The following is a 24162-nucleotide window of genomic DNA, read 5'->3' on the forward strand; positions in this document are numbered from 1 at the left end:
CATGTCACAGGGTCATGAGCCTCCCCACCCTTGGGGCTGCACCCGCATGTACAAGGAAACCCCCTAGGATCACAAGTCACAAATCTATGAAACTATGGCACGGGGGCTGCACCCGCATGTACAAGGAAACCCCCTAGGATCACAAGTCACAAATCTATGAAACTATGGCAGCGAGGGGGCCACCTGCAGCGCCCACCTCCTACAGGCTGGATTATGGAAGACTGTCACTTTAAACATGGGGGTTTTTACTATTGTCATTCGCTACTTTTTTTGTCCTATTACTTTGAAAATCAGAAGCACAATGAGATAATAAAAATACTCACCAAAATAATATGATTTTTATAAAGCGAAGAGATGTACAATGGAGCCAGACAAAGCAAAGGGAGGCCTGAGCGCTCACCTCGGAGGGGGCCTTCCAGCTGGGTGACATTTGCCTGAGACCCCGCCCTGAAGGCCAGCTCGCCTGACCGGCGGGGGACAGCACGATGCGGACAGAGACAAGCAGCCAGGGCAGAGTTCTGAGGTGTGTATTCACTGGTCATAAATAGAAGCCCATGGGCATGAGGGCGACCGGAGGAGACGCTAGCACCTGGAGCCTGCCCCCACAGATGCTCTGCTGCACGTCGCTGGCCAGAGGGCGCCCCGGCCTGCGTTCAGCTTTGTGGGGTCCCCCGCTTCCAGGACAGCAATTTTTATTTTTGGCTCATTCTCAACAATTTTAAAAAATCATAAAACCAAGTGTTTGCAAGAAATTATCAAAGAGGATAAAAGAAAGTTTTTTGATTCTTCTCAAGAGTCTAAAAGTGAAAAGGGGGGGTGGAGAAGGGGAGGATGGCCTGGGCCTGCCACGACGCTCGGTCCTCAGCTGCTTAGAAAATCCACGCCCGGGGGGACCCCGGATTAGTGCTGTCTGCAGATGGGCTGCGTCTCTCGGATGAGCCACTCCAGGGCCTCCTGGCGACCCTGCTTCTGAAGCTCCGTCCCGATCACGTCCCTGCAGGTCTGGTGGTAGTTGTTAAGCCAGTTGCACTGCAGGGGGAGGAGCAGAGAGGCACGGGTGGCAGTCAGTTACCTGGGCATCACTGGGGGGCACCTGGGGTGGAGGTCAGAAGTTGAGAAAAAACCGAAAACCCTAAACAAACGCCCTGCCAGCAACTCGATTCCGACGCCAAGTCACCCTCAAGGACCCAGCACAACCGCCCCCTTTGGGGTTCTCAGGTTGAGAACATCTTTACAGGAGCAGAAAGCAGACACACCCATCTCCCTTGGGGCAGGGCACGTGAGTTTGAACCACTGACCTTGTGGTTAGCTGCCCAACACGTCGCCCGGTTAGCCACCAGAGCTCCTTCGAGTGGAGAGCAGGGCGCCCACAACTCTCCCTCCCTCCCCTCGGACCCGTGACTTCGTTGTGTTCTAGTTCTCTGGAGAGCTAGCTGGCCACATCCCTCAGGATGAAAGCGCTCCCTGGTTAGTCCACTGCGTGGGGACCGGGAAGCACTCAGAGAGAACCAGCAACCTGGTGACAAACCCTAGCTTTGGGCTTCCCTGGGTGGAGTAACCGGTGACCGGGTGGCTCCCCAGAGGGGGGCCTGGAAGCCATACCAATGTCATTGTCAGAGTCCAGTGCCAACCAGTTCCTACTGGGCAGCCTCTGCACACACCCGTGCGAGACTCAGTCTTTTACACCCGAGCCATCTCTTGGGAAGGGAACCAGGAGGGCGGGTGGTGCATGAAGAACACTCCCTGCCCCAGGAGTGCAGTAGAAGCTTTTACTTAGAGACTCGCCTGAAGCTGTCTTGCCCACACACTGAATTTCCTGTCCTGTCTCTACCGACGAAGCAGATAAACTTAGAGCAGTGAGGCCCATGTGGCTCTTGAGGGGGCCAACTGACCCCCAAACCCTCAATGGTCAAGGACCATGGTGCTGCCAAGTGCATGAAGTGGGCTTGACTTTCAGATGCTCAGCAAAATGTGGCTTTCACATCCAGGGATAAAGTGACCAGGCAAGAAAGGAGGTGCGACTAGACCTGCTGCCCAGGTCGGAGCCCATCCTCCTGACGCCTGAGGGTAAAGCCCTCCGCTGGGGGTGAGGGGGAGTAGAGGCAGCCTGGAGGGAAACAAGTTTTACAAGAGGGTGTCGCTGTACCCTCTCTGCCTGACTGGACACCCTGCCGCATGAGGTGGGCAACGGCACGACCACTCTCTGTGTAGCTGTTTTAAGTGAGTCAAGCGCTACTTGGGGAGGCAGCTGCACTGGGGACAACAGGCCCTGAAGCCTGGCCGACAGCTCAACACCCACAAGGGGCGGAAGACAGACAGATGGCAGCATGGACAACTAGCTCTGACCCAGGCAGTCTCCAGTCTCCACTGAGGAGCCTACTAACCCTGCTTGGAGGGATCAAGAGACAAAAAGCTATTGTCACCGCAGGGCCAGTGCAACAGCAAGGGTGACAGCAGCAGCTGGTGCAGTGCAGGGGTCACAGCAACATTCCCAAGGCCCTCTGGGGGTTGGTTGAGCTCTGATGAGTCTGCAGGCTTCCCCAGTTCAGGTCCAACCCAAGTCTTCTGCTGCCATCTGGTGGCAAGTGAAGGAAACTCCCTCGCTTAGTTGCTGAACACCAGGTGCTTTAAAAGCCCAAAGGGAAGAACGTTGCTCTCCGGAATGACCTTGCCTTCAGACAAGATAAGATCCTAGGCCAATTAAGGAGCTACCTGAAAGAGACTCTGGGACTCTTGCTTGGTGAGTGAGACACTCTAGTCTACTGTTCTTTGGTATACATGTGCTGATGACGCGCAGGTAAGAATTTGGGGATCAGATAAAAACCAATTGGGCCAAAGAATAGCTCAGTGGTTTGGGTCGACATGGTACAGAAACGAACTATGGGATAAGAGAGATCCCACTGGTATGTGTCCCATGTCATGGGGGTGGGTTGTGAATCAAAGGTTGGCACACTCTTCCTCCTCCTTCCAGGGCAACTGGCCTCCAGCACAGTCTCCTTGGGAGCCTGATAAGATGGAATATGAACCTGGCGATGCCTCCCAGAGAAAGCCCTGAATGTGCATAGGAAAGGCTGGGAACGGCCCACGAAGACTTGAATCCACAGCCTGGGGCCTCCCAGAGAGCAGGGTCCAGGGCCAAGATTCTGGAAGCTGTGCCCAAGAGCCATTATGAGATAACCAGTTGTTAAGGGGCTGAGTGCTTGCTCCCTGTCACCTAAGCCATCCCTTATGTGGGCGGGAGCCCCTGGGCATCAAAAAGCAACATCTGGCTCTGTTCGGCTGCGATCTGTTTCCTGTCTGGTATCCATCTGCAGAGCTGGTGAAAGCAGGGCCAGTGGGACCCGCCTGGGTCTTGATGGTAATGGTGGTGATGATGTGGGGGGCATGTGCAGGCAACCCAAGCACACTAATGCCAAGTGGATGTGCCCAAGCACAGAGCCTGCGGAAAGCAGACCACCTGCCTCATCACCCAGCAGGGAGCAGGGTTAAGGGGGAAGAGGCCACACTCCAGTCGAGGGGAAAGGAAGCATCCCTGAACTCTGGCCCCCCGAGACCCCTTCCTCAGTGCCAAGCATGCAGCCAACAGCTCCCCTACTCCCCCGCCCCGAGAATCTGTTCCTGTCTCAAGAGGAACCCCTGAAATGAGGCCAGGGTTGCCTCAGAGTAACAAGACCCTCTTGTTCCTAGAGTAACCCACCCAGCTTGGCCCTGCCCTCCTTGCCCGTCATTTGCTTTGGGCCACGCCTTCCAATGACTTGCCAGGGCTCTGCCCTCTAGAACACGTGCCCTCTGGCCTCCTGGCTTGGGAACCACTTTGCCCAGAACAGACCGTTCCTGTCCCTTCTCTTTGCTCTGACCTTGATCACCCGCCTGATCCCTCCAGCTTGACTCCAGAGTCCCCAGGCTTGCCACGTGTCCTGGCCTCGTGAGCCTTGGGAGCCAGCCTGGGAAGCTCTAGGGTCTGAAGACCTGGGAAGCTCTGAAGACCTGGGAGCGTTCTCACCCTCCTGTGAGAATCAGTTCCTAATCCGAGTTACACAACTCATCCGCCTCTCGTTTCCATACTGTCGCACATGGCACCTGAAACCACCTGGTCTGTGCAGAGCCAGGAGGCTCAACCATCACCTGGCTTTCTGGAGGGAAGGTGCAGGCTCACCCTGTCTCGGTGCTGCCAGGACTCCTGTCCTCCGAGGAAGTAATCAGACCACCAAAGGCGACATTCCCCGCCACGGCTCTGCCCAGTCTCGCTCCTCCCTAAGGCCTTACGATTCCAGGCAAAGCTGGTCCTCAAGGAGCCCTGCTGGGACCGTGGGTTACAGAGGGGCTGGGCTGCTCACTGAAGTCAGCAACTCCCATTCACCAGCTTCTGCCGGAGAAAGCTGAGGCATCCTATTGCTGGAAACAGGTCTAGTCTCGGAAACCCACGGGGCAGTTCAAGTCTGTCCTACGGGTCCCTCGGAGTCAGAACTAACTCCATGGCACCAAGTTTTGCTGTTGCTTTAGGCACCACGGTCCCCAGAGGCCCTAGACTTTTCAGCTGACCTCAACTCAGCCTCGGAATTAAACAGTGAGGATGGGGCACAGAACTTGGCAGGGCTGCCTCCGCCACCGACACTCTGCCCTCATCCCCAGCCCCCGGCCCCAGTCTTCTCCAATACCTCTTTGTCTGTGAGACAATCCACGTCTATCATTTTGGTCTGTATTGGAACCAAAGTTAGAGGTTCAAAGGTCAGGCTTCCCCGGTTATTGAAGTTATACTGTGGAGAAAATAAACAGAAATGTTTCCTCTTTACCTTGGTGGACCGGCAGCCACCAGGGCATGTCCACCAGAGCGTGGTGTACCTGTGAGGCAAGAATCAGTTAGCAGGTTGCCGTGTTCATAGGCCCACGGAAGAGGCATCTGAGCACAGCTGCTGCCTTCCAGGGAGCGGCTCTGCCGCACAACCTCACGTCTGGGCCACAGCACAAGCCACCGAGAGAACCAACAGCCTCCAGGCTGGGTGCCCATGGCTAACATCGAGCGATGGAGCAGAAGCGAGGGCAGGGCCTGGGTTTAGGGTTGGGTCATCCTTGTTTCATTTCTCATGATTGTGAAATTTGATTGTTATTTCTCATGATTCTGGGTATAAATCCCCAAAATAGTTTTCAACAATCGTCCACATGGTCTGCCTTGACTCGGCAAAGACGCCGGGTAACGTGTGTGAAATCAGCCAGGGACGCACAAGTGCATGCTGGGTCTCTGCTCGATGCAGAGGCCCCTGTAAGAACAGGTTCCTGCAGGTGGCCTCCTTAAAGGCTCCAAAGCTACTTCCCTCCAACTGTTCTAGTTCCTTAACCCCCACGGAGGGGAAGCAGCAGGTCCTTCAGGCACAGCCCGGTGGCCTCTCGGCAGTCGGTTTGGGGAAGAGGGTGAAACACCATCTTTTAATTTATCCCATGAGAAGCCTGACTGACGGCCTTAACTCGGGGTGTCTCAACTCAAGGAAAATCACCTGGCAAGTGTGTTGGAACTGCAGCTTCCCAGGCCCCAAACCCCAGCGATTCTGACTCAGGTTTGAGGGGAACCTACAAATCAGCCCCTTCGCCAAGCATCCCCAGGAGCAGAGACCTCACAGGAGCCCCATCAGGCAAGCCCAGAGCCCCAAGCCACGGCCAGCCCCCGCCAGCCTGCCCCACTGGTGAACTCAGGGTCAGAGGGCCAGCACAATAAAGGTCTCCTTCCCTGACTTTCAAGAAAGGGACGAGTTACTCGGGAAAGCCCCTGTCACTTTGCGGCTCCATCCTGGCTCCATCCTGGGCGCCAAGCCGTCTTCTTGCCCCGCTGAGAAACACAGGGAATTAAGAAAGAAGGGAAATGGAGAGAAATACCTTGGTCTTCACAGGAACCACTAGGACCACATTCTCAATGCGAACTCCAAAAGCTCCGTCCTCATAGTAGCCAGGTTCTGCAAGAAAGCACAGCGCACGCTGAGACAGGAAAGCCCTCCCGCCCAGAGCCGCCATGCCTGGCAGGACAGCCCCCACCCTCCCATGAAAGAGAAGGTAACACAAGCTCGGGGACCAGAACCTGGGGGCCTCCGCCCATGTGGCCACGTTCCACAGGCCCCGCAGTGCCTGGAAATTGGCTTCAAGTTCCCTGGCCAGGGGTTGCTGAATGAATACACCAGAGGCTGCGGCCATCAAAAACACTCCCCAAGCAGAGGACAGGCAATGCATTCCAAGAGAGCAGAAGGGGGCGACCTTGCTGCCCAGCATCGGCTCAGTGAGGAAACAGGCCAAAGCTCACTGATGGAGCTAAGAATTCCGGTTTCCCCTGGGGCGTGGGGGGACAAAGGATGTTCTCTTCCCCTTCAGTGATCAGAGAAGCTGTCCAATACTGGGTAAGGTAATTCAAGGTGACAGGGAAGGAACGTCTGTCCAGAGTGCTCGGAAGTAATTGAGCTATGAGGAACAGCCACACAGAGCCTCCACAGGCCCTCGTGCCTCTCTGTGCGGGCCACCTACCATCGGTGACGATCATGCCTGCCTCCAGGGGCTCATCAGAAAATGTTTTGTAGCTGATGCCGCAGGGACCCTCATGGACGTTCAGAAAGGACCCAACGCCGTGTCCTGTGCCATGCAGGTAATCTAGGCCGGAATCCCACAGAGCTGAGCGGGCAAAGGAGTCGAGAAGGTGGCCTGAAAGAGAGCCATTGGGTGTTATTGACATGGTGCTTTTCCGTTTACAAAGCACTTTAGAGATTAGTTTATGATGTCTGGCTCCAGAGGGTGAAACGGAACCGAGCGGGTAAAACAGAACCAAGCGGGTAAAAGTTACTGGACGCTTCAGATTTCCGCCCACCACGAGGAAGAACTTTCTAGGAGCCCAAGCTCTGGAGGAGGGTGGCTCCCCAGTGCGGTCTGAGGCTGGGGGAGCAGTTTGGTCAGCCTGGCGAGAGGCACAGGGACCTGCAGCAGGTGCAGCTGTTTTCAATGGCGTGGAAGTTCCATTCCCAACTGAGACCCTATGATTTCAGAATGACAGGCTCTGGCTCAATGCAACCAGGCAGACAATCCCCAGAGAGGAGGAAAATGGGCCTGAGACTGTGTGCCCGACCTGGCTACACCCAAAGCCTGTAAACTCCCAGTTTAATGAGCCCTCCATCAGTCCCCCAGCACAGGAGGGTGTCTGTCTAAAGTCCGACTGCCATGAAAATAAATCCCAGCGCAAACCCTGGTCCCATGCTGAAGGGCAGATGGAAAGGCCCAAAGCCCTTGAGCCTGGTGGACACCCTCCTGAGAGCTGCCTGCAGGTTTCCTCCTGCACCATAGAGCCGTGGGTCGCAACTCCTTTGGGGGGTCGAATGACCCTTTCACAGGGGTCGCCCAATTCATAACAGTAGCAAAATTATAGTTATGAAGTGGCAACAAAAATAATGTTATGGTTGGGGGCCACCACACATGAGGAACTGTATTAAAGAGTCGAGGCATTAGGAAGGTTGAGAAACACTGCCACAGAGGGTCAGGAGAGAGATCCACCACTGACACCAAGGCCCAGCCCTGAGCCAGCTCGCTGGGAGGCCCTCTGAACTCAGTCCGTGGGCAGAGAACCTCATGCCAAGCAGCAGCCCCACAGGGAGGGCTGGGCCTGAAGCCAGCTAAGGGTTACCACCGTGAACCAGGGCAAGGCCACATCCCTCGACTCAAACATGCTGATGTCTGCAGAAGGGGCCACCACGTGGCACAAGGAGCCACCTACCTTTGGTTCCAGTCGGGAAAATGGCTGCGCTGACGGCTATGTGACCCTTGAGGACATAGGTGAAGCACTCCTGCCAAAGAAAGCCCAGAGGGCACGTTGCAGAAATGGGGCAGAGGTTGGCTGACAGCATAGCTCTTGCCTATTTAGGTTTGTAGCAATGCCACACTGCATACCAGGGTACCAAGAAAAAAAGTCAGGGTGGGGTTGGGGGGAGGCTGACCATGGGGCCAACTTTCCATCGACTCTTGAACAAAGATGTCAGAGAGATGACGCACAGAACCTTGTCCCGTGGTGGCCATTTGACATGCTGTCAGGGTGGCCACAGAAAACCTGGGAGGAGGGGTGCTGCACATCCCTCTGGGTCCCGCACTTCACCTCTGGGCACCACTGTGGTCCTCACCTCGCCGAGAGATTCAGTAGTTTGCCCCGAGCCACAGTGGACCTCAGAGCCAGGCCAGCTGACAGTGGCGGCAGGCTGAGACCCACCCTGCGCTCCCAAGGGCTGGCCTCGCTGCCCGGGCACTGCTGTCAGGAGGCTGTACGGTTTGCCAGGAGACCCGCTCCACCCGCGCTTGGGCTCCTCTCACAGCACGGAGTCACCTCAGGGGCTCCAGACCCAGGTCCCAACGCATCGAACGTGCTGGTGTCCCCAAATGGACACGACACGGGCACCAAGGCTGTGAAACTGGTCCCATGGCAACGCATGCCATGACACACCCTGCCTTGGGGACACCTCCTGAAGGAATGCCTTTGGAAAAACTGTTCTCCTACTCAGTCCACCTGGACAGAGCAGTGACTAAGAGCCAGGAACGTGTTGGCTTCGTGGAATCTTCAGGGCCAACCAAAGGGGTGAATGACTCTTTGCTTCATCTTTTATAGGCCCTAAGTGACCATTCAAGGCCACAGAGCCAGTCACAGCTGAGAGGCTCTGTCACCCCCAGGTCCCTGAACTCCTCACGGCTGCTTCCGAGTCAAAGACGCCAGTTACGGGGCAGCGTCTGGCACTTCAGGGAGCTCCTACAGAGGGAAATGTGGGCCGGGGAAGTCTTCAGAACCGGATCTAGACACTGCTTCTGAAAGTACGTAGTCCATTACTATTCCATTCCCCCTCCGCACAGACTTCCTCACGCAAGAGAAAGACCAAAGCGGTTTAAACTTGACCCCAAGCTGCCTTAACCTTAAAAGAATGCTTTTTAAAGTTCCCCAAATGGCTTACCCTCCAATGATTAATGAAATCACTCCCATAAAGGTGATAAGCCTGACTCCATAGTAATTTTCCTGCCTATGATTCGTGACTTATTTATGCAATCCCTTTTCACAACAGCCGTTCCTCCTCTTAATGAAAAGCTGGGGGAGGGGGGGGGGGTCTCTCGAGTGTTTTGCTTCCACCCTACCTTCTCGTAGGCCGTTGGGGTCCCAAAGTGCATGGTCCGCGTCACATCTGTGGTTCCATCCCTGCCCACAAGAAAGCACAGGGCCATTATGGATCAAAATAAACCTGTACTTCAGAAGGAGACCGTGTGAACTCAAGGAGGGCCCGGTGCCGTGGGCGTAAGCGTAGCCAGTCCCAGCCCCACCATCTCCATCGTGACATGCGGCTCCGAGAGAAAGGAGGACAATGTAGCACAAGAGGGTTGAAATTGGCTTCTCCTACTTGGGCGGCAAGGGGCCTACTGGAAATACTGAGGTGTCTTTCTTAGCACACCTTTGCCCGCATCCTGGGCATAGAACGGAAAGCGTCCAGAATGCTACCAACATTCAGAACAGCATTACCCAAGTGATCCCAACAGCCCGGGTTCACTGCGTAATTACTTTTCCCACCACAGTGGGGTGTGGAGGCTGGAAAGGCAAAGCTCTGGGCCACCTGCCAGTCCTGCGGGTCCCACGCACTCGCAAGGCAGACACCTGTTTTTACTCTCTCTCACAGGAGCCACAGGGGGACCAATTCACACGTAGTCTCCTCTAAGAGACTATTCTAGAGGATGACTGCTTTATTCACGCAGCAAACTCATTCAACTTGCCTGCTCGTTCAAGATGCATCCTTCACTTGGCAAAGGCCCAGCGCAGCTGCAAGGACAGGGGCTGGTGTGCGGTCATGGGCTGGGGCAGACTCGTAGCCAGTGGCTCCCAAAGCTTGCTCTCTCTCTCTCTCTCCCAGTTATTTGTTTAATATGCTCTCCCAATCCTAACAACTTCCAGCTGGGGGCTAAGCATCTCTATCAGTCTTTTGAGGGGACAGACACACAACTGGGCTATTTCATCTAGGGGTGAAAAAAAGGACAAGGCCTGAGAACCAGTCCATGAATGGCCAGCCCAGAAGGACATCGCCAGCTGGGTGCTCTCTGCTGGAGCCTGGCTTGTCACCTACCCAGCCACCCTGACTGGACGGGGTCAAGTTCGATGCAGGCCCAGCTGACTTACTTGTACTGAGCACCTGAGTCAATGAGGTACACCTCCTCCAGGGACAGGGTCCTATTCGTCTCAGGGACTGGCCTAAGAAACGAGAAGAAAGAACTGTTCCTCCTGTGTAAACAACCAGTAACGCCAGAGACGGGAGACAAGCGCTCCTTGTTCTATTGCTGGACTTTCCCGTGACTCTGAATAAGTCTGAAATCATGTCTTATGAGTAACACATTACTCAATAAGTTAATTATTCCAATTAAGATGCATTCTCTACTGTTCTAAGACTCAACCAACCCAACTCCAAGGCTAGGGAGAACACCTTATGTTCCTTTCTGTGTCCCTGTGTGTCTGGAACAGAACACAGTCACGAGAAAAGCTATTAAAACGGGCATCAATAGATGCCACAGGCCCAGGGAGGACCCCCGGGGCCCGGGGATGGCGCCGCCTGGGGTCCACGCAGCACTCGCTGGCCACAGGTGCCCAGGTCCGCTGGCCTCTACCTCCAGCTCCCTACCTTAGCTTTGACCCAGCAGGCAGGCAAAGGGTGAATGTTTCGATGTACAAGGCAAAAAAGAAAGCGTTTTTCAGGGGAAAGAGTAGATGGTGCTATTCATACTGGGGCCAATTTTTCCACAGGAAACAGGGTTTCTACAAAAGTGATGCACTTTCCCACACAATTTGCCAGGCACTATCACTATGCTGGGAAACACCAAGGGATGCCTCCCAGTCTCCACCCTGCTGCTGAAGGGAGGTCACTCCAGGCCACCAGTGGGCACGTGAGCTGAGTGACGAACAGAGACAACCAGGCCAGGGCCCGGCTCGCAAGGGGCTTCCAACAAGGTCAAGAAGAAACTCCAGAGAAGCAAAGGCCTCCCCGCTTGGTTTGAAATTCAATGCCTTCATTGTTAACTTAATTCTAGGAGAGAATTCAAAAGGGCCCTGGGGGGATAGTGCATGGAGTTGTGGACTACGAACCCCAAGGTTCAAACCCACCGCTGCCCCGTGGGATGAAAGTGAGGCCGTCCACTCCAGGAACAATGTACAGTCCCGTAAACTCTCACGATCCTACCCTAGCCCACAGGGTCCCTGGGCGTCGAAATGGCCACAGTGCAGTGGCTTTGACTTTGGTTTAGAATGGTGTTCAGGCAGGAAAGCCATCCTCCCAAATCAAACAGGAAAGAAACACTGGCGCCCCCTCTACATTTTCACGGGAGCTCATGATGCTGCCATGTCGTGATTGGCTCCCTCCACACGCCTTCATCATCTGCCCCGAGAACACAGTTTGCAAAACGAACACTAAAAGGGGGGAAGCAGTTGTGCCCAAGGGCATCACGCAGAGACAGACAGAGACAGTGCTGTTTCATGGGCAGCACATCACAGGTGGGGAGCACCAGACTCCAAACGCGCAGCGCAAAATGGTCTGAGCTGGGGCGAAGTTGGAACCCAGTGGCCAAGCCTAAGGGCTTTCCCCCTCACCGCCACGGGCAAGTCCAGCTGGCCGATGCATCGCGTGCCCCCCTGGTCTCATGGCTCTGTTGTTTGGGGCCATGAGCTCTTGGAGACTCTCTGGGGAAAGTCCCCACAGACTGAGAAGTCAGGCTTTGAGCCCCGGGGAGAAGGAACAGATTCCCTCCCAACTCAGAACAGGAGGCCCCACTGCCGCCATGGTAAGCATTCGGGGTATGAAACAGCCTCCTTGTCGTTATTAGAGGTAAAAAGCACTTCAAACTCTGGGCACCACGCTCTAAGGGCTCTGAACACAGCTCCAGACGCCTGAGCGGAAAGTGACCTTGCGAGACTACACCGGGGCCCGTGGAGAAGGGCAACACCATGTGTTGGAGTTAAGAGAAGGTTCCCGAAAGGTAGAGACTTAGGGATTTGGGTAAAATAAGGCCTCAAAGAACAAGCCAAATCCGGGCTGGCAAATGTCCCCTAGTTGTAGTCGCAAAGGACACTCGAAGGGAAGCAATGGGCGAGCAGCGATTCCCCACTGGGCTGCGAGCCGAAAGAAAGGTCGACCATCTGGAACCCCCAGCCACTCGCAGGCTCTGGACTCCGGTAGGGCGTTAGGGTCTCTGTGAAACACACAGGAGCAGCTCGGCCATGACCCAGAGGGTCGCCATGCGTCAGACACGACTCAATGGCAGTGAGTTTTGAGAACAGACACGCAGAGGCGGAGGTGACGGGACTGGGGGTGCCTGACAGAATCCTGTCCCTCCTCCACTCAGGCTGCTCTGTGGCCGCAGCAGCAAGGCCAGGCAACTCGCTCCTCCGCATGCCTTACGCGTAGTGGATGATGGCGCCGTTGGGTCCCGTACTGGAAATGGTTGGGAAGCTCAGGTCCACAAAGTCCGCCTGCTGCCTGGAACAGAGAGGGCGAGGTTAGGGAGGGGTGGGGCATGAGGACTGTGCCACTGTGCCTGCCCCTTGTCCCCAACACCCACCTGTCCACAGACCAGGGGAAAAGCAGGGCCCTGGGCCTCCCTGACTCACCCTGGGAATCAGCATGAGGTCCACAGACCCCTCACCATCTTTACCTGCGAAATTCCTCAGCTTTGTCGGCAGCCGCAATCTCCGTCACGCCGCCTTTGGGAACCTACAAGGAGGAAGTTGCTGAGAGGCCATCTGCTGAAATAAATCCGATCCTTTTATCGAACATAAGTGAAAAGCTCATCTTTCCCTCCATCCCCGTACCCGGCTCTTCACACCCTAGGACACAGTTTATGTCAGTTATCTTTAGCAGGGAGAGCTCTTCCAAAGGCTTTCAAGTCAAGCAGAAAGATTCCTATCTGTTTAATTTTTGCCTCTGCATTACATCCTAAAAGCTCCCCAAACCTACTGTGTGCAAGTTTAAAAAATCAAAAGTGTGATATCCCCTCTTATGAACACATCCTAAGACAAGAATCCAACTGAAATAGAAAAGATCCATGCAAAGGTTTTATTGTAGGGTGACTGGAAAGAACAGCAAAGCAAAAACCATCTAAGCTGGTCAAAACAGAGGAAATGAGGACCCAGCACAGGCAAGAGTTGCCGTCTCCACTCGGGTCGTGGCTGCGGGGCTCACACCGCACAGAAGACGCCCGTGCTCTGGTCCTAACTGAACGCAGCCACGCCCAGGACCATGAGGAGGAGGGAACGCAGGGGGAAAGTGACATTTGTGGGAATATAGGTGACGGTTTCTCTGTTTCTAATTTAGCTACTCTTAAAGAATTGTTTGTGGAATCAACTATTTGAAACGAACATGATAAAGTCGAATAGCAACAGAAAGGAATCACCCTCCTGCCATTCACAAGGTGTGAAAGGACAGGGGACACGTGGCCAGGTGTCGATTTAATATGAAAAGGGGTTATGCTTCATCCGAACCTGAAAATGTACCAAAAGCTCTTTTCCGCCTAAGACGGTCAGCTTGCTCACAATCTTTATATAAGAGTCCTTCCCACCCAGCGAGCGTCTCCATAGCTATGAGGCCATCCCACGCGCCCAAAAGGGCCCACTCCCTGGGCTTCCTTCTTAATCATGACTCTTTCCACAACTGAAAAGAAGTTGAAACCTAGGTGCGCCACCAACCCCGCCCCAAAGTTCCAGAGAACTGTGTGAAAAAGTGCTATAATCAGATCAAGACCGTAAGCCTCCTGGCCAAGAGAGGAAGCCACTGAGAGGCACAGGTCGCTGTTTTCTAAATACTCTAGAGCCATGTGCTTAACAAAGACTAAGACCCACCTCTTTCTCCAGCCAGTTGAAGAGTTCACAGAGGGCAACGGCGTCTTTGATCTGAGCGAACAATGGGGACATTTTTTACAGTTATCACTGAACATCACATGGCCAGATTCAGCCTGACGAATCCGACTGCGCGCACGCTGTCTATAGGGCCAAGCCACGAGCAGGGGCGGCTTTGCAAGGGAGCATTGCCAACCTGTCGGCAGCGTGTCCCCACCCCGGCCCTTCCGTGGTCCAGGCACAAATAGCAGTGGGCCCGGCCCCAGAGCCACGCAGCCCTCCCACAGGACTGAACTCCAGCACGTGAGCCAGGAGCAACAGGTCGCTGTCAAAAGACACCTCCCTCCAGGCCCCAGAGCTTTCTAGACCAGGCCTTGGCCTTGAAAACCAACCTGGGTCTCGTAAGAGCCTTCACGATGTAGCACCACCATACTGACCCCACTACCAGTCTCTCTTTGTACTGGGCTTTACACTCAAGATCCAGCCCGTCGAGGGTCAGGAGAACCAGGACACCGAGGCGAGGGCGGTCCCTGCCGCCTCGGCCCACGCTCGGGCTTGGTTAGGGAGCTGCCAGGACTTCCTCCAGCCACACAGCCCTCTCTCTACTCACGTGGGCTTGCCGCATGCCTTCGGACTCGGCCGAATTCTTCACAGCTTTCGCGATGCAGATGGGGGTGTAAGGCATACAGCAGCGATGATCCTGCGGGCGGAGGGCAGTCACGGGGGAAGTCGGGCGCGGCTCCCCGCGAGACCATCGCCTCTTTACCCCCCACAGCACACTTCAGAGGGTGCGCTTGAAGAGCTTCGCTGGCGACCTCCCCAGATGGCCCCGGGGCCTCGGGACCACCTCCCCCTTTCAGCCATCGCTAAGCAGGAAAAGGGGCCTGAGCTCACCCAGGGAGCCAGCACACCAAGCTGGTATTTCTCTGCCCGCTCCCACCCCCTCCACTCTTGAGACTGCTGGCAGCCAGCCATCAGCAAGATATTGCTTTTCCAGGTCTCTTCGGCTGGTGGTCAGAGGTCACTAACCAATCAAAGCGTGATGGAAATAGCCTTTCTTTGAGCAAAAAGGAGGCCCTCGCCTGCTATCCAGGCATGTGCATGGACTGAGGGAGGGATGCCCCTCCCTCCCCCTCCCCTCTCTGGTCACGCTCAGTGATCACACCTCTGCTCCTGCTAAGGGGCTGATTTAAAGGCGCCTCCCAAGGTGAGACCAGCCTGTGATCTCAGGAGATGGCTCAGTGCTGCCTCCTATGTGCTTCTCAAGGGCGGGCAGCTCGTTCACTCTACCCTCGTCTCCCTCTCACCTACTCGCCCCCCAAAATAACCAGGAAGGCGGTGTGAGCCCTGCTTAGTGGAGAAGTCAAGCTCTAAGGAACCTGTGTGGCCAGCTCAGGGTCACCCACAGGGTGCTAGGGTCCCAGGCCCAGTCTGGGCTCGTCCCAGGATGGCACCGCTGCTCAGTGAAGAGGAGAAGACACGCTGGGCTTGCCACAGGCAGCAAGATGGCCAGGGCAGGGCAGTAGAGAAGGCCGCCGCAAAAGTGGCCTGTATCCCGGTCCTGCCCTAAGTCCTCGTTAAACGAGAGTTGGGTGCCCGCTGCTTAGCAGTGGCCAGCAGGAGCTCAGAAATGGGAGTAGCTCTAACATGGGACCTTTGACAAGCCCCCAACTCACCAAGCCTCCCTGGGCCTCAGGTCTCCTTCACTACAAAATGTGGTCGGTGGGTGTGTTATGGAGTCAGGGGCAAGGAATTACGGTCCAAATTCAGCCATTCTCATACCAACTTCATAGTTCATGGCAGGCAGCTCTGCCTGTTCCCTAAGCTCTTATTTACTTATGACACTCTTAAAATGTATTTCCTTAAACTCAACGTTGTCTTCAGCAATGACTCTTGCAACACCTCCCAGGACACCTGCACTACAATGTTATCGACACGGGTACATTTCATGAGCCACGCGGTAACTCTGATGCCCCTCCAGCAAACGCAGGACAGGCTGTGACTGGTCAGACTCTCAGTCTGACTTCCGTGCAAAGGAGGTGACAGCCAGGGAAGTGACAGCTTCAAAGACAGAGTTGCCCCGTGCTGGAGCAGGGGTCTGGCAGGGTGTAGAGGGACCAGAGGAAAGCCACCAACCTTGGGGATGGCCTCGCTCACAGCATAGCTGGCCTTGTCACTGACCCACACCTTCTCCCTCGGGGAGAGGTCAGCACACAGGGTCTTGAGCTTGTTCAGGATCGAGTTGTAAGGAACCACCTGGATTTTGTGCTCAGTCTCCGGGCCCAACTCAAGAAGCAGGTGCTCCTTCACATTGGGAGCATCTATGCGATCGCCGTCAATGAAGAGCCTGCAGAGGAGGCAGGGCCGGAGATACGCGGTGAGCAGGTAAGGGCAGGGGTGGGCGCACAGACACACAGAGGTACATACTTCTGCGATCACGGCCAAATGCACTTCCTCCCATCCTTCCCCTATCCCATCCCCAACCTGTGGTCTCAGTCACCATCCACCCAACTCCCCAACCCAGGAACCTAGCATGGCCCTCCGTGATGTTGCCCCTCCCCCGGTCACTGGGGTCTCTTGAGCTGGAGCCTAAATCCCTAGCAAAGGTGTCCACCTTTCTCATTATGTACGCTCAGTCAGCACCCAGACTCAGCTCTTCCTTTCTCTCGGAGATTAGTGCCCTGTCTGTAGCTTTGTCCCCAGCTAGCCTGTTTTCACAACCACAATCGTGTTTTCTTTTTTTTTCTCTCTCTTCATGCTAAAAGGACTTTTTAAAAGTTGGTTGTTTTTTTTTATTTCAGTAAGTCAAACCAAGCAAACCCCACTGCAACTGAGTCGATTCCAACTCAGAGCCACTGCTATCCAGGGTTTCTGAGGCTGGCCATCTTTATGGGAGCACACAAGTGTCATGAGCCCCAGGCTCCCCCACTGCCACCGTGGTCTTTCCTAACAGTCTGCCCATGGGGCTCGCTCTCAAAAGTTCCTCCAATGGCTCCACATGGTCCTCAAGTCAAAGCCCAACCGCCTAACCTTGGCCCAATAGGCCACTGCTGGGGCAGGCCCCGCTCGCATGCCAGCCTCCTCTGGGGCTCCAACCTCTCGAAGTGGTTGGCTCACCCCTCAGCCCTGCTGGCTCACAGTCACTCTCAGTCTCTGCCTCATCACCAGGTTCCCAGTCTTCTCTGACCCCTCGGGAGACCCCTCAAGCCTGCCCTGTGAAGACCCTTCAAGCCTTCCCTACTGACGCCAACTACTCAGTGCCACTTAGGTGCCCAAAGGCACAGATCCTATCTTGTTCACTACCGTGTCCCCAGCACCGCCCGACTAGACACCGTGACACACAGCAGACACTCTCAAACGTGATGGGCGAAGGAAGAGCCACCCGAGAGACGAGCAACACTGAGAAGACCACAGCAAGGCTCCGGAAAGGTCACTGGCAATCCAGCCAACCCAGGGGCTTTCCTGGGCCGTTTCCAGCCTCTGGCCTTCAGAAGGGCTAGGCTCTTTGTATGGGAGGGTGCCCAGAATGGCAGAGCGGTGCTTATAAACCCAGCTACACTGATGGCTGGGAAGCAGGGAAGCCAACTGGGACAAGGTCTCACTCGCAGGAGAATCCCACGGACTGGCCTCAGCCCAGGCTTGTCCTCATGTCCTCACCGGTTACTTTTTATGTCGTATTGAAACCGAGGTTGCACAGAAAACTTCCTTGGGGATTCAAGGAGGCAGGGTATAAACAAATGCCCTCTGTCGGGGAGGACAAAAAGGACAGGGAAGAAAGAGCAGCCTCCTCGAAAGGCCAACAGTAACTGGTGGGGCTGACTGGGCAAGGAAGGACGGTCCAGTAAGGAACATAAACTCACATGATCGTGTCTAAACCTATGATGGCGTAGGAGAAAAACACCGGATTGTGCTCCACATCTGATCCTCGCAAGTTGAAGAGCCCTGAAAAAGAAAAGCAACGTCCCTGTCGCCTGCTTGATTTGGCTTTAAAGGGCGGCTGGTAGGAAGAGAGAGACCAGGGCCATCCAAGGACCCAGCACCATCTCAGAAAAGCACAAATGGCTCCAGGTTCCACCTCTGAGCTGCAGTTTCCCAGGTCCACCACATGATGGCACCAGAGCTGTTTCTTAGGCCACCACATCACACTCCAGAGAAGGGGGATGGAAGAGTTACTAGTTAAAAACAGGAGAATCACCCTCCAAACAAAGAGTTGGAATGGCCTGCCTGGCAGAGGCCTGCCAGGGCTGGCCCTGCAGCAGAAAAATTTCTAAGGCTCCCAAATAAAGGGGAAGCAATATTTTGTTCTCTCTTCTGCAGTAAGTATACCAGGGTAGGAAAACTGAGACCCACTCACAAGGGAGGCCAAAAGAGGCCCTCTCTCTTTAAGGGTCAATTAGCCCAAAAGAGACAGAGCTTCCAGCTGGAGGCAAAAAGAAAGGCAATGAGTCAGCAGAGCTGCATCCTGTGAGTGAAAGCTGAGCTGCTGGGCGGAGGACCCACCTGTGGGCAGTGTCAGGGGGATTGGTGAGGTCGCTGCACATTTGGAAAACAAGGCACACCTGTGGTCTTAGGCCTTCCCAGCTCCCTGGCAAGCTTGCTGGGGAGGATCAGAGTGCCAAACACAGCCCTGACTTTAAGGGTACTGCCTGTGCTTCAATATAAAGGCTCCTTACAGCCAAGCATGGGCTGACACTCTCTATCTATGTAATAACACTTTTCAAGCCACAGTTTATGGGGAGGGTGAAGGCATCCAGTGAGGGCCATTCTGAGGCACAGCTGTACAACCCTTCTGACAGGTAATGTCAAGATGAGTCAAAAGTCTTAGCACACACATAGCCTCTAATTCGTAATACAAAAAAAAAAAAAAAACAGTTGTCCGAAATAATGGCAAAAGGCAGTAAACAACAGCATGGGGAGAGATTTACTGACTGAAGATTGAAAAAGGAACTTCTAACTTTCCACAGTAGAAATGCTTCTAGAACATTCTCATGGTGAAGGCCTTGGAAAACAACCCCTCTTTTGTATAGTGAGCTTTCGTGAAACACATTTAGGGGGAGGGATGGCCATTCCACAGAGGCCAGCTAGAGGTGGACACAACCTACAGCTACGTCCCCCTCTCCTCTGCCCTGTCCTTTCTCCTCCATCCTCATTGCCATCTCTTGTCCCCAGTGGATGACATCAACGTTTGCTTCTTCCCTGGCCATGCAGAGAGCTGAGCAGCATGAATACAGACTCCCAGAGCACTCCAGGGGAGGGCAGGCAGCACGCCCACCCCATGAAACCAGAGTACTCACACGCGATTTCATCCAGGGCCGTGACCACAAACCACACGACGTTCCTCTCAGACATCTTCAAGCGGAGGTCGGCAACCTTTGCCTGCCATGAGATCCCTGCAAGAAACAACTGTGAGATGCCAGCCCCAGTGGTCCTGGGGAGCTAGGAGATCCAGACGAAAGCTACTGTCCCAAACACCCTGAACTAGCACAACATCCACAGAGCTCCAGCAAGCAGGAGTCTAGATTCCAGCCTTACACCGAGGCGTGGCTTGATCCAAGCCACTCGACGGCACTGAGCCCTAAGTGCCCTGCCAACAGAAGGAACCCATTTGTTCACCCAACACAAGTCTAGGAAGCACCTAGAAATTGGTGTGAAGCATCGATGCCTGCCAGGAGCAAGGCAAACCACTGTGGTTACTGCTTGGAGCAGAATCCGTCCCTGCTCCTCCCACCCGATGGGGATTCCTCCCTAGAAGGGACGGCAGTGAAACCCAGCAATGACTGATCCACAGGCTGCAATGAGGCCATCCCCTCCCGCCCCAAGGCGAGAACTCAGACACTCTCAGGTCAGAGGAACTTCACCCACCACATTAGCTTTGTGGGTCTGTGAGAAGTACCTTTTGGTGCCGAGACCCGGACTCCGGCCAGCTGACCACACTGGACAACCTCTTCCCAGTCACACTTCCTGTGTCAGCCACAGCCTTGGCCTCTCTCATGGCCCTCAAAGGATTCACCCCAAAGAAACTGCCACCTGGCCCTCATCCCCACGCCCTCCATGAAATGGTGCTGGACTCAGGGGAGAGCCCCGTGGACAGGACAGTGGCTGTCTTATCCACCCAGCCCAAGCACAGAGGCCTGGCCAGGAGAGGCACCCCAAATTCTGCTGAGCAGATGTCTGCACCACTTGGTCTCCCTCTCCTAGAGGAGACCCATCTGAGCTGCTGCTTTGCTGAGAACATGTAACACGCAGTGAGGGGCGATGTTGAGCTGGCCCCTGGGCCACTCACTGGCCTCCCCATCCCAATTCAAGGCACCCTTCAGTGACGGTGTCACCAGGAGAGCAGGTGGGGGCTGCCCCACAACCTGAGTGCTTTGATGATCACCCCGGGGAATGCTGGGAGTCTGGGAAGCCCTGCTTTCTGCCCAGGACCTCTTTGGTCACTCTGCCTACCTTCCAGACACCCTGCCCCTGCACCCGCGCACCCACCTCACCTTTTCTGATTCAACAGAAGCCTCCGCCCTTGCATCCCCTCCTTCTGGTCTGCTCCCTCGAGACCCTTTCCTGATTCAGAAAGTCTTACTCTTTGTCATGTCACAAATGGTTTACAGCCCTTGCCCTCACCCAACATCCTCGAGCGAAGAAACTACAAGGTGGGGACTGAGTAAGAAGGCTGACCGAAAACCACTGGCAGAAGCAAAGGAACGGCCATAGCCACCAGGAACAGCCCGAGGCTGGTTCTCCCGTGAGACACATTCGAGTGGCAGGTGGTGGGAAGGGCCCAGCCACTCGGCAGCACCCAAAGACCACCCAGAGGTACTCTGCTCCGATACACGGAGCCTACGGACATGGCGAGGGGCAAGTGTGGAACCAGTAAAACATCTGCCTTCCTCAAATGCCAACTTCCTCCGTCAGCTCAAGCACCACCGGGACTGAGGACTGAACTCACCACCCTCGAGTGGGTGCCGACTCACGGCGACCCTGCGGGACAGAGGAGACCCGCCGTGTGGGTTTCTGAGATTCTAACTCTTTACGGGAGCAGCAAACCTCATCTTTCTGCCATGGAGTGGCTGGTGGTTTCGAACTGCTAGGCTGGTGGTTAGCAGTATATGTGTAACCCATTTCGCCACCAGGGCTCCTTTCCAAAGACCAGGCAGGAGATCGTGGCAGGTGGGGTTGCGGCAGGGGCCACAGCGCGGGTGCTGACCTGTGTAATCCAGGCCCAGAGTGAGGAGGGGCTTGCATGGGCGCTCAGGGCGGTCCGTCCAGATTTTGTCGATGAGGTTCTCCTTGACGGAAACGAGGTGGTGGCCGGCGCCTCTCAGGACCTTGGCCATCTTCTTCCAGTAATCTGGGGAAGCACATGGCCCGGCTGTGAACTGAAGGCTCCTTTCAGCCTGGCCTTGCCGGCTGGAGCCTTCTGCCAGGAAATGCTGCTGCGGCCCCGGGCCACGTGTGCAGGGCGAGGAGCTGTGGAAGGCCGTCTGCCCACACGGCAGCCCCTGCCTCCACTTCCGAGCTCCCTCACCATGACCTTGGCCACACAGAGCCCCCAATCATTCACTCCAGCTGCAAGTGAGGAGAAGGAAGAGGCATCTGGGCCCACTTCCTGTCCAACTCCTCACCTGTGGGAATGATCAGTGGGTCCACCCCAACGCGGGAGCCTTCAGGAAGCACGCTCACCAGCCAGTCTTCCTGAGTCGGTGTGTCCTTCAGACCTGCGGCAGGAAGGACGGAAAAGAAGCCGTTCGAAGCCCATTGTCCGACCCAAAAGGTGCACTGCACACATCAGCATGGAGTCAATTGTGACTCACGGTGAGCACGGCTGTCCGCGAGAGTAAGTCTTTACGGGGCAGAAGTGGATTGGCATTGGCCGCTGGCAGCCCACAACACGGCCTGCTCCTGACAACACCATAAAACCAAGTGCCATCGGGCCACTCTCACACACTGCAACCCTACAGACAGAGGGCCAGTGCTCCTTCCTCCCCATGCTTCCGCGACTGGGAAACCTGCTGGGAGCAGACGGCCCCTTCTCCCAGGAGCGGCAGACGGCTGGCAGCCCAGCACCTAACCCAGCCTGGCCACCTGCAGGCTTGGGGGAGTCTGAAGGGGCCTTCATCCTGGAGGAGAGCAAAGACATGAGGACAAGACTACAGAAGAAACGCTGGATGAAAGGAAGTCAAAGAGGGCGAGATGGGGAGGGGTAGGGACAGAAAAAACAACAAGGCATCATTTTCACTGGGTCCCCGAAAAGAGAAAAAACAAAATGCCATCGCGGGACTCGTTCCAACACAGAATCTCGGTGTTACTGTGAGGGCCACCTCATTGGTCTCACTACTGGCCCCCTGCTCAGAAGCTGACCATGGTTCTGGAGAGTGGAGCTGGGAGCCCCAGCTCACGGCAGAGAAGGAGAAATGCACACATACCACCGCCGCCACCATCACCTACATCACCACCTCCGCCGCCGCTGCCACCACCGCCACCACCACCTCCACCTCCACCACCTCCTCCACCATCACCTCCACCACCATCACCGCCACCACCACCTCCACCTCCACCATCACCTCCACCACCACCTCCTCCACCACCACCTCCACCACCACCTCCGCCGCCACTGCCACCACTGCCACCACCACCTCCACCACCACCACCACCTCCGCCGCCACCACCAGCGTTCTCTCTGGGTCTAGAAGAGGCAGGACCATGGGGAGAAAAGCCGCCTGCCCCACCCCCAGGCCGCCAGCTCCAGGGCCAAGATGTTTTGGCAGCAATCTTTCTGAAGATGACAGGTGAGATACATAGGCACCAGAGACTACGTGCCTGAAATGCCCGGCTCCCAGGATCACACGGCCTTTCTGTCCCTAACAAACCAGCAATGAGAAACCCACACAAAGCCGCAAGAAAGGAACTACAGGCAGTCTTAGTCTGGTGTCCCTCTCTCCCAAAACACACACTGCAGAAGATACTCTTTCCTACACTCCCCAGATTTGGGCTCAGCAATAGCTTTGTTGTAAATACACACACACACCACATTTTTATGAAAGTCAGCATAGGCTGCTAGCCACAAGGTCAACAGTTCAAAACCACCAGCTGCTCTGCAGGAGAAAAGAGGAGGAATTCTATGCCTGGAAAACAGCGGTTCTCAACCTGTGGGTTCGTGACCCAATTGGGGTTGAACGACCCTTTCACAGGGGTCGCCCGATTCATAACAGTAGCAAAATGACAGTGATGAAGTAGCAATGAAAATAATTTTATAGTTGGGGGGTCACCACAACATGAGGAACTGTATGAAAGGGCCACATCATTAGGAAGGTTGTAAAGAGTTACATTTAAAACTCAAACCCTTTCCTAGAGGGTCGCTGAGAGTCAGCACTGACTCCCGGACAGTGGATGGGGTTTGCTGGTGATCACCACACACCCACGTGAGGGAAGGTCAAACGTCTCTGAAGAAAGGGGCTCAGGGAGCCAGGTTCGAATACATTTCCAGAAGTAGGCACTGAATTTTGATTTTGCATATGATTCTTGCCTGCTTGTTGTTGGGGGTTGGGGTTTTTTGGTTGTGTTTTTATTTTTTCCAAACTGCTAAACGAGCCCCTTATTAACAGTTTCTTTTTGGTCCTCTAGTAGAACTTCCCAAGGATGAAGTCATTTCCGTTTCCTAGCAGACAGATCTTCAAAAAAGCCCAGAGGGGATCGCTCATTGGCCAGCCTAACCCACCAGAATCACCCTACCCTGGAGAGATGCACCCCCAAAAGGGGGAGGGTTAGGGAAGAAAGTCACCGTGGGAGGGGCTGGGAAGGGAAGGTGACTTGGCCCACCTCCCTGTGCCCGTGTCACCACACACCTGCTTCAAAAAGCAGCAGGCACGGATTGGCCCTCTCACACGCTGACCCCTAACCGCTGAGTCTGCAGGTCCACAAGACGGTACACCAGGTGAAAGAAATATTTGAATTTTATTTACATTTCTTTTTTCTAAAAAGTCAACATTTTTTACTACTACCACCAAATTTGACTGCCCTTGAGCTGATTCCGACTCGTGAAGACCCCAACCAGTGACAGAGGAGCACAGCACTCCACTGGGTTCTCATTGGCTGTGAGTCTTCCGTGGTGGACCGCCAGGCCTTTATGCCAAGGCACCTCTGGGTCCACTCACACTGCCATCCTTTCCCTGAGGAGCCGAGCATGTAGCCGGCTGCACATCCAAAGACTCACTACGCACTGCCATCAAGTGGCTTCCTCTCACAGTGACCCTCCAGACAGAGAGCTGCCCCTGTGGGTTCCCGAGACTGTGTACCTCTTTAGAGTAGTC

General features: G+C 55.0%; 1 protein-coding gene across 4 annotated transcripts in view; it reads right to left on the bottom strand.

Annotated features, from left to right (window-relative positions):
- Positions 1-316: 316 nt before the first annotated feature.
- The window catches only part of XPNPEP1 (X-prolyl aminopeptidase 1), a 53798-nt gene continuing 29952 nt past the window's right edge, over positions 317-24162 (bottom strand). For all 4 annotated transcript variants that reach the window (XM_075533553.1, XM_075533549.1, XM_075533551.1 and 1 more), the window contains 16 exons: positions 21478-21570; positions 21060-21203; positions 19153-19248; positions 17719-17800; positions 15995-16205; positions 14469-14558; positions 13862-13912; positions 12679-12737; positions 12426-12503; positions 10160-10231; positions 9133-9193; positions 7739-7808; positions 6505-6678; positions 5869-5945; positions 4659-4757; positions 317-1029 (listed from right to left, as the gene is read on the bottom strand). In XM_075533553.1, the coding sequence (XP_075389668.1) occupies positions 901-1029; positions 4659-4757; positions 5869-5945; positions 6505-6678; positions 7739-7808; positions 9133-9193; positions 10160-10231; positions 12426-12503; positions 12679-12737; positions 13862-13912; positions 14469-14558; positions 15995-16205; positions 17719-17800; positions 19153-19248; positions 21060-21203; positions 21478-21570 (1586 nt within the window). In that variant the 3' untranslated portion in view covers positions 317-900. The remainder of the gene's footprint in view (positions 1030-4658; positions 4758-5868; positions 5946-6504; positions 6679-7738; positions 7809-9132; positions 9194-10159; positions 10232-12425; positions 12504-12678; positions 12738-13861; positions 13913-14468; positions 14559-15994; positions 16206-17718; positions 17801-19152; positions 19249-21059; positions 21204-21477; positions 21571-24162) is intronic.

Source organism: Tenrec ecaudatus, chromosome 16, assembly GCF_050624435.1.
Source record: "Tenrec ecaudatus isolate mTenEca1 chromosome 16, mTenEca1.hap1, whole genome shotgun sequence".
In the NCBI taxonomy this organism is placed as follows: Eukaryota; Metazoa; Chordata; class Mammalia; order Afrosoricida; family Tenrecidae; genus Tenrec; species Tenrec ecaudatus.